At 42.5% G+C, this 10,848-nt stretch overlaps 1 protein-coding gene across 1 annotated transcript in view; it reads left to right on the top strand.

Moving 5' to 3' along the window:
• Nucleotides 1-4,260: 4,260 nt before the first annotated feature.
• Nucleotides 4,261-10,848, top strand: part of LOC106806659 (guanylate cyclase 2G-like) — an 11,454-nt gene continuing 4,866 nt past the window's right edge. Inside the window, exons 1-3 of the mRNA XM_014808670.1 lie at nucleotides 4,261-4,324; nucleotides 4,622-4,796; nucleotides 6,260-6,355. Coding sequence (XP_014664156.1) covers nucleotides 4,646-4,796; nucleotides 6,260-6,355 — 247 coding nt within the window. The 5' untranslated portion in view covers nucleotides 4,261-4,324; nucleotides 4,622-4,645. The remainder of the gene's footprint in view (nucleotides 4,325-4,621; nucleotides 4,797-6,259; nucleotides 6,356-10,848) is intronic.

The following is a 10,848-nucleotide window of genomic DNA, read 5'->3' on the forward strand; positions in this document are numbered from 1 at the left end:
GCTTCATTAGTTCTCCCATCCCTTTCCTCTTCAGCAAGCTATATTATGAAGTTTGCCTCAGACGCACTGCACGCCTAACACGGTGCGCGCGCATGCGCAATATCTCCCATGAGAAATCGTATTTTGCAAAGATTATGCATTTAAAATAAAGAGGAGTTATCCTAGCATAGATTTATATAATAACCTTCTATCAGTAGACATCATTTAAGAATTAGGAGGAAGACCTTGCATGTAAAGTCCCCGCTGCGTATTCCAGCCAGTACACAATCTGGCTACGTTAGCTGTGTTAGCGCATGCGCGCAATATCTCACCAGAGGAGTTATATTTTGTGATGAATATGCATTTAAAATCGTTAGGGCGAATCTCAGTATAGATTTCCCTAATAAACTTTTATCAGTTCACATGTGTTTTCCTCAGTCTCCCATCCCTCTCCCCCTCAGCAAGCTATATGATGAAGTTTGCTTCAGACGGCACTGCACGCTAACACGTGCGCGCGCGCATGCGCAATATCTCCCGTGAGAAAGTATTTGCAAAGATTATGCATTTAAAATGAAGAGGAGTTATCCTAGCATAGATTATATAAATAACATTCCATCAGTAGACAGCATTTAATAAATAGAGAGAAGACCTTGCATGTAAGGTCCCCTCTGATTATGCAATCTACAGATATCCACATCCATGTGTGGGCTTTAGCCACCGGGAGCCTAGGGCCCCGCTGGCGCAATAATACACTGTGCAAGTGATGCAGCTTACTTTTCTTTGCTGGAGGCGGTATAGCTTACAACCAAGGCTTACTATACACTACTATATAGGAGGCCTTAGGCCCACATCATACACAATACTATATAGGTGGCCGTAGACTCCCGTCATACAAATACTATATATGTAGCCTTGGGCCCCCATCATACATTATTATTACAATTCTATATAGGTGGTCTTAGGCCCCCGGCATACAAATACTATATATGTGGCATTGGTCCCCCATCATACACTAATCTATTATTACAGTACTATATAGGTGCTTTAGCCCCCCGTCATACAAATACTATATATGTGGCGTTAGGCCTCCAGCATACACTATTATTACAATTCTATATAGGTGGCATTAGGCCCCGTCATACAATACTCATATATGTGGCGTGGCCTCAAGCATACACGATTATTACAATACTATATAGTGTCTTAGCCCCGTCACACAAATACTATATATGTGGCCTTGTCCCCCATCATACACTATTCTATTATTACAATTCTATATAGAGGCCTTAGGCCCCGTCATGCAAATACTATATATGTGCCATGGGCCCCCATCATACACTATTATTACAAATTCTATATAGGTGGCCTTAGGCCCCCGTTACAAATATAACGCCGGCAACACTATAAACGTGCTACTAATAACTTACCGAGTGCTGCACTGGCGTTGTCTTTGTGTTTCCTATTTAATTTTATTCTATGCCTATGGTAATACAATTGGCATATCTCATAGTAACTTGTTTTAGCATTACTAAATACGTAAACAAAAAGAACTTTTCGGTCGCGGAAGGTTATTGTCGGAGTGAGCTGACGGGGCTGAGGCCACCGCGGGGGACGAGGTGGCCTAAAGCCATACTTGGATGTAGATATCTGTCGCTTGCGATACAGGACGACTGAAATACGTCACGCGCGTCATCGTGACGTCTCCGCTAATAATGCAATCATTTTTAGGGATGTGTTTTGCCAGATTACTTTTGTGCGATTTGTGCTTAACTAATACTGATTAAGGCGGCAGGGAAGATAGCTGGGGCGGTAGAAGAAGAAGGAGGATGAGCGAGGGGCAGGGGAGGCAAGGGATAGGACGCCATGGCATAAAGTAGGTGTTTTGTACACTACATGCTAGAGCGCTCTCCTAATTATAAGCACAGGTCTACTGATAATGGTTTATTAGGGAAATCTATGCTGAGCTACCCCCTAACGATTTTAAATGCATATTCATCACAAAATATAACTTCTCTGGTGAGATATTGCGAATGCGCTAACACACTAACGTAGCCAGATTGGGTACTGGTTGGTATACGCAGCGGGGACCTTATATTCAAGGTCTTCCTCCTATTTCTTAAATGATGTCTACTGATAAAATGTTATCATATAAATCTATGCTAGAATAACTCCTCTTCATTTCAAATGCATAATCTTTGCAAAATACGATTTCTCTCAAGAGATATTGCGCATGCGCGCGCACCGTGTTAGGCGTGCAGTGCAGTCTGAGGCAAACTTCATAATATAGCTTGCTGAGGAGGAGAGAGGATGGGAGACTGAGGAAACGCGGCAGGGAAGATAGCTGGAGCGGTAGAAGAAGAAGAAGGCTTAGCGAGGGACAGGGGAGGCAAGGGGAAGGACGCGAGGGCATAAAGTAGGTGTTTTGTACCCTACATGCTAGGGCGCTCTCCTAATTATAAACACACGTCTACTGATAAAAGTTTATTAGGGAAATCTATGCGGAGATACCCCCTAACTATTTTAAATGCATATTCATCACAAAATATAAGTCCTCTGGTGAGATATTGCGCATGCGCTAACACACTAACGTAGCCAGATTGTGTACTGGCTGGTATACGCAGCGGGGACCTTACATGCAAGGTCTTCCTTCTATTTCTGAAATGATGTCAACTGAATGTTATTATATAAATCTATGCCAGAATAACTCCTCTTTATTTTAAATGCATAATCTTTGCAAAATACGATTTCTCTCGGGAGATATTGCGCATGCGCGCGCACCGTGTTAGGCGTGCAGTGCCGTCTGAGGAAAACTTCATAATATAGCTTGCTGCGGGGGAGAGGGAATGAGGAAACGCGGCAGGGAAGATAGCTGGGGGCGGTAAATCTATGCCAGGATAACTCCTCTTCATTTTAAATGCACAAGTTTTGCAAAGTATTCTTCGTCTCGAGAGAGTTATTCTTGTTATTCGTATTGCTCTTTAGTGTTGTTTGTGCACAGCGGCGTGCGTGCGGTATACTTGTGTGTTGCATTGAAAGAACGGAAGTACCATCCTTCTACTTACCTGACAGGACAGATGTGACGTCACGTGCGAGTAATCGCTTACAGCCAGTGCCGGATTAACCATTAAGCAGACTAAGCACGTGCTTAGGGCACCAGGGCCAAAAGGGGCACCACAAAGTTGGGAAAAAGATGAAAAGAAAAGAAAACGAATAAAGATTTGTACTACCCAGGTGTACCACAGGGGGCCCCCAACAATACAATACAATACAAGGAGCCCCTAATGCCACCTAACAAGGTGCTAATTCCCAATTATCAGAAAGTGAAAGGTGCTTAAAGACTTGTCAGACACTCATTGACGCTTATCCAGATGACATGAACGACACTTTGTCTACAGAGCTTCAGCAGTTCTATTCATATGTTCTTCATAAGTTTAAAACAACCAAGAAAACATCTTTTACTCACATGGAACTTTACAACACAATTACAGAAGACAAACTAGAGAGTGCCTTTCCAATGTTGAAATTGCCTTAAGAATATTTTTAACATTAATGGTCACCAACTGCACAACAGAGAGGTCTTTCTCACAACTGAAACGTGTAAAAAAACAAATAGATTGACTCGTAGTCAGAATGAAGGTGAACAGGCATGTACGCTCAAAATTGCCTCAAATACCATCTCCTGCGATCTACATTTTAAAAAATTTCTGGGGGAGGACCCCCATACCCCCCGCCTGTTTATCACCACCCTCCTTGAAATCCTACATAAATTTTTGTACTGCTGCAACCTGCATTGTATATTTGGTCAGACAGGTCAACAACTAAAATGGACTGGGTCAGTGTGGAAAGGAGGGGGCACCAAGATTGGTCAGTGCTTAGGGCACCAGTGAGCCTTAATCCGCCCCTGCTTACAGCATATGTTATCGGGGCTTAGTAATTTCGCATATGTTAGCCTATGTAGCAACATTACTGCGTGAAGTTTCTGCCAGATTATTTGAAATACTAGAAGAATATAAATATATCTATGATATATCCCAGTGTGACATATGGTTATTTTGACATTTAAAAGCTCGACACAAATCCTTTAAACTAAAGTGTGCTTCCACATAAACTGCACGCACGTGCACGTGATCTGTTTGTGTTCTACTGCTCAGCCGCCTTTGGCTAAAGCTGAGAATTCATTTGTTCATCTTGTCTCCTAAATTTCATAATGATTGGTAAAGTTCATGGTAACAATTAAAAGTCACGCTAAACGCTTGAGACATTTTTTAATTCACAGATCGTCGAGTTGCTCACTGCCCTGTACACACTCTTTGATGACGTCATAGACAAACACGACGTGTACAAGGTATAGAAAATGGAGCATTCTCGGTGAAGTATGAGAAGAGTGAGACAACTAATTTATACCTCGGTCGTATCATCTTAATCTCACCTTCTCGTCATTTCACTATATCATCCGTGTCCTTACTTTCCCCACCAAGTGTAACGCTACCAAATTTGTATTCATGCGCTAAAACGAGGACATTCTTTCGTTATCATTAAAAACATTGTTAAAAGCATTCTTAAAAGCATCCTCGAGAGTAAAGTTCAAGCGGCTTTACGGAATATTGAAGAAATCCTAAATGTCTTTTTTTTTAAACTCAAGGTGGAGACGATCGGTGATGCTTATATGGTTGCCAGCGGTCTGCCTAAGAAGAATGGTCACCAGCATGCGGCTGAGATATGCTCAATGGCCCTGAACCTCCTTCACACGATCAAATCGTTCAACATGCCCCACCGAGAAGGGGAGCTCTTAAAAGTGCGCATGGGAGTTCATTCAGGTATACGTGTAATATATGGCTCATAGGAAAGAAGTTGTGGAGCGACAACCGCACGATGGAACGTGTGAGAGTAGGAGACGACGCCTCGTTATTCCGCAAACGCCAAATCTATGCGCAGTTAAACACCAGTTACACAACGAGTATACAACTGTTATACAACAGTTATTACAATTATAACGCAAGGGTAACTTGCGCGTTGCACGGATATCGTAAGCGTAATATACATGAGCGAATTTGTTTAGAACCGAAAAAGAACAATCTTGAGTAAGTGTTGCCGTAACTGTTGCCGTAACTGTTGCCGTAACTGTTGAGTAACTGTTGCCGGTTTTGGGTCAACTGATAAGAACCGTCGCGGCTGGCAGCGAGTATACGGGCGTATATAGCTTCGCTCATTGGTAGCCGGCCCTATACACACATACATGACCATGATGAACGGATGGATGGGGGCGTGATTACGGGAAACCCTAGTAAGCGATGATCTCGATGCTGCGGAAACATACATTTGTAGCACAGACACTTACCCTGTTTCACTTAAAAAAACGGACAGTATTTAAATATAGATTGCATTCACTACTAAACGTTAAATATTTGTGTATTCTCCATCATGCAATAATTCCACGGAAATGCCATACAAATACTCTTCCCACAACGCACAATCTTATCGCACGCACGGCACTATGCACAAACTCGTAAAAAATAGACATTGGTAGTTAATTCAAATTCCGTTTATTTACTATCATGTTATTATTGAAACGGCTCAAGCGCCCAAGGTAGGCCCTATGTAGCACAAACTTAGCGACCACGTTCTTCACGGCCGATGCAACCGGTAATCTCATTTACAACAAGCATAAATAATTAGAAGCCAGCTCTAGAACAGACCTGTGGCAACCAGGGCTATAGTACTAATAGAGCTAAGTGTAACTTGTATTACACGGGCCGATTGGTAAGCAATTGGTAAAATAGGACGTGGATTACCTACAAACTATTCGGCTATTAGTCGGAGTTCATTTCAACAAGAAAATTGAATTGCCTGTACGCATTTGACTCGCCTTCTCTTCCGTGCCACGGGGGTGAATATATACGCGCCACTACGTTGTGTATGCGTATATAGTTTGTATTATTTGAAGTTAAAAAATTACATTTTTATAATGATGGTCTATCTATTTGAAAACGTAGAAAGCAAAACGTCGATGGAAATAGCCACTTGTTTGTGAAAAGTTGTAAAAAAGAGATTTTAGCATGGTAGTGCGCGTGCCAGATGAGTTGTATCTATAGTGCGGAGTGTGAAACCTTGCATTGCTGATGGTGACAACGAGATTTGATTGATGCTATTGTAAGGTCGAAATTTCGCACTTTATAATTAGTGCAGCTAGGATATTCAAAAGCTGTTATAGCGCCAAAATGCCCACAACAGCTTCTATCCCAATTTGCATTCACTCTCAACCAGCCGTATCGTGGTATAGGGCCCTGCGTGGCTGGGGTGGTGGGACTGAAGATGCCTCGGTACTGCCTGTTCGGTGACACGGTGACTGCATCTCATATGGAATCCACATCACTGGGTGAGTCTAGATGTCTCAGTGATTGCCTTAGATGTGTCGGATGTTGCTTGCTATAACGATGCGCGGTTGCTGAATGATGATGTAAGAAATCAGCACAAATGCAGCAAAGGTACATCACAGGTATAGTACGAATAGAGATTGCGTATGCTGGCATTTTATCGCAGATGCGTCACATGATCCACGAAAATATAAATGAATTCATCGGACTCGTCATGGATCCGGAGATATACATATTGACAAACTACTGTAGTAAGGGTAGCATACAGGTAGGCGCACCTTTATGCTTTCACATAGTTCAATCTTACCGGTGGTCTTTTCCATCCGTCTCCGGCCAGTGTCAGACTCTCATGTGTTTCAGAATATCGATGTTTAAACTGGATGTTCGTCTCATGGGTGTTAAGCTACCATGTCGTCATTTTAACAGGATGTCATCAAAAACGACAATATCAAACTGGACCAAGACTTCATACTGTCCATAGCAACGGACATTTGCATGGTTAGTATGAACCATCACAGATATACTATATGCGTGGATTGCAATGTGGTCTGTATAGTGTTTTCTTTGTGACGCTCATTTTAATATGAAATTTTAGGTTTTGCTTTGTTATGCTATATTTTACTATGCTGTGTTGCGGTGCGTTGCGTTGACATTTCTTGTGTTGTGCTATATATACATTTGCGTTACATTACGTTACGTTCAACATCGTTATCGGGGTGTTATGACGGTTTTATGCTGGTACTATAATCCTCAAGATATCTTTAATATACTATAATTACTGTAATTCAAATTTTTAAATTCCACGTGAAGACATTCTCTGACAGAAAACGAGTAAGTGCGTGTTGCATATTAGTTTCGTAGTAGTCTTGGTGTCTCACTGATGTCGTATCGGTGAAGCCTAAGCCGCGTCTTTCTAGGGCATGAGATTCATACACAGCAGTCCGCTACATTCACACGGTCGTCTCAAAAGCACCAACTGCCTCATTGACGCGCGCTGGATGTGCAAGATATCAGACTTTGGGCTGGGTGAAGTCCGTGCCAACCAAAACAACCTCATCGAGGAAACGGACTACCGCAAATACGCAGGTACTCATGTTTCGTTACTTTATCTGTTGTTACAGTGTTTCGCAGTATTGTGTGTTTGCTGTTATTTCGAAACCCAGCTGTAGAATAGTCTGTTTCTAACTCTGGGATAGCTCGTTCGGCTTTAGAGTAGCGTCGCGGGATTAGCATGTGTTTGAATTGCAACAATTTCTTAGGCAGCCTTATCGTGACACTAGATAACGCTCTAATATTTTTAATATAGATGCCGTATCTATTATACAGCGGGCTGTATAATATAGAATGTCGAATGTATTTTCTGTCATTACCGTTGTTTTACAGGGATGTTGTGGACAGCGTCTGAATTATTGCGAGCATTCAGAGTAGCAGCGTATGGCACGCAAAAGGGCGATGTCTACTCGTATGGCATCATTCTAGCCGAGGTCGTCACGCAGCGCCATCCGTGCGATATGATGGCAGACATAATCAGCGCAGAGCCGAATGGTATTACGCCTTTCGTTCTAAATAACTCGAAACCAATAGACAACCATTACGTATAATAGCCAGTCACGTATTTGTGCGTGGCATGCATTTATTCGCGGCGGCTCGTGTTATTGTCATGAATGCGTTGCAGATATTGTTGAGCTAATCAAAATGGGGATTGAGTTGGTGAGGCCACGAGTAGGCTCTCAGTACACATGCCCAGAACGTTTACGTAGACTCATGAAGGACTGCTGGGATGAGGACACAGAAGCGAGGCCCACGTTTGACAACATCAGAAGATCGCTCAAGAAAATAACCGGTGACAGGTACGTTACAATCAGGCTTTTAATTGCTGCTTTTCTAATTATTATGCCAATATAATGTTGCTATATCGTCAGTCCCATGTGAATTAGACAACCGTATACACGCTCGTATAGTTATCGAGGATAGGTATAGACATGCCAGAGAGGAGTGGCGACCCCTGTCTGGTATAAGCTACAGAAAGGAATAATAACAACTTCCCGAGGAGACTAGAAATAATTATTATAATAATTATTATTATAATTATTATAATTATTATAGACACGTGTATACCACATCTTAGACGCGTGCCAATCAGTACAATTGCAGGCGAAAAACTCCGCTAGGTACCGCCTCGCGTTGCACGAGCTTCTCACACATGATTGATGCTCCAATTTGTCGCAGGCCCATCTCTATAATCGACAACATGATTAGGCGGATAGATTCGTACGCCGCCAACCTAGAGAAGACGGTGGAAGCGAGGACTAGCGATTTACTGATGGAGAAAAACAAGACGGACATGCTTCTCTATAGGATGCTGCCGCGGTGAGCGGCTACAGCTACCTATGGACATTGTTCGTTTTCGAGATAAATGAAGGACCTTCAATAATCGAACATAGATATGAGCACATATAATACATGCATCGTGTGCGTGCGTGTAAGTGAGTGAGTGAGTGAGCGAGCGAGCGAGAGAGTGAGTGAGTGAGTGAGTGAGTGAGTGAGTGAGTGAGTGAGTGAGTGAGTGAGTGAGCGAGCGAGCGAGTGAGTGAGTGAGTGAGTGAGAGAGAGAGAAGAGTGAGTGAGTGAGTGAGTGAGTGAGTGAGTGAGTGAGTGAGTGAGTGAGTGAGTGAGTGAGAGAGTGAGGGGTATATGGAGAGAAAGGGAGGGAGAGGGAGAGGGAGAGGGCAAGGAGCAGGGAGGGACAGGGACGGGAGGAAGCGGACTGAAAGAAAGAGAGAGTTATTTTTGCTTTCCATGATTAGGTTTTACATTGTATATTGTATTTAGGATATACCTACATGTGTGCTGAATTTTGCATTTTAACATCAGTACTGCTCAATCGTTGATTTTATGAGCGGACAGATCTATGGTCTTACGTCCTTCGATGTATGGCTTTTTGAAATAGCGGAGTTAATGTCGCTATAGGAAGGCTACAGATGGGAAAGTAAATCCATGCAGTGGTTATCACTCTCCTTAGGTATGTCGCTGATGAATTGAAGAATGGGCGGGTGGTTCCCCCAGAGTCCTTCGAAGAGGTCACTGTCTTCTTTTCGGACATCGTCAAGTTTACGAGAATTGCATCTGAGAGCACACCTATGGAAGTGAGCAGGGGCATATTGCTGTAGGGTTGCTGGACTATTATACACAAAGCAATTAAAGAATACGTGTCGAGCTTTTCAGCAAAAATAACAAATATTAATTTTGCTAATACATTATTTTAGTTGATACCTAGAGTAATACGTTGATGAGGTCTAATCAGTATTAGTAAAGCACAAATCGCACAAAAGTAAATCTGCAAAACACATCCCTAAAAATGATTGCATTATTAGCGGAGACGTCACGATGACGCGCGTGACGTATTTCCAGTCGTCCTGTATCGCAAGCGACAGATATCTACATCCAAGTATGGCTTTAGGCCACCTCGTCCCCCGCCGGTGGCCTCCAGCCCCCGTCAGCTCACTCCGACAATAACCCTTCCGCGACCGAAAAGTTCTTTTTGTTTACGTATTTTAGTAATGCTAAAACAAGTTACTATGAGATATGCCAATTGTATTACCCATAGGCATAGATATAACATTAAATAGGAAAACACAAGACAAGCGCCAGTGCAGCACTCGGTAAGTTATTAGTAGCACGTTATAGTGTTGCCGGCGTTATATTTGTAAGACGGGGGCCTAAGGCCACCTATATAGAATTGTAATAATAGTGTATGATGGGGGCCCAAGGCCACATATATATATAGTATTTGTATGACGGGGGCCTAAGGCCACCTATATAGAATTGTAATAATAGTGTATGATGGGGGCCCATGGCCACATATATAGTATTTGCATGACGGGGCCTAAGGCTACCTATATAGAATTGTAATAATAGAATAGTGTATGATGGGGGACCAAGGCCACATATATAGTATTTGTGTGACGGGGGCCTAAGACCACCTATATAGTATTGTAATAATCGTGTATGCTTGGAGGCCCAAGGCCACATATATAGTATTTGTATGACGGGGGCCTAATGCCACCTATATAGAATTGTAATAATAGTGTATGCTGGGGGCCCAAGGCCACATATATAGTATTTGTATGACGGGGGCCTAATGCCACCTATATAGAATTGTAATAATAGTGTATGCTGGAGGCCTAACGCCACATATATAGTATTTGTATGACGGGGGCCTAATGCCACCTATATAGAATTGTAATAATAGTGTATGCTGGAGGCCTAACGCCACATATATAGTATTTGTATGACGGGGGCCTAATGCCACCTATATAGAATTGTAATAATAGTGTATGCTGGAGGCCTAACGCCACATATATAGTATTTGTATGACGGGGGCCTAATGCCACCTATATAGAATTGTAATAATAGTGTATGCTGGAGGCCTAACGCCACATATATAGTATTTGTATGACGGGGGCCTAATGCCACCTATATAGAATTGTAATAA

This window comes from Priapulus caudatus, unplaced genomic scaffold (genome assembly GCF_000485595.1).
Source record: "Priapulus caudatus unplaced genomic scaffold, Priapulus_caudatus-5.0.1 Scaffold171, whole genome shotgun sequence".
Lineage (NCBI taxonomy): Eukaryota > Metazoa > Priapulida > Priapulimorpha > Priapulimorphida > Priapulidae > Priapulus > Priapulus caudatus.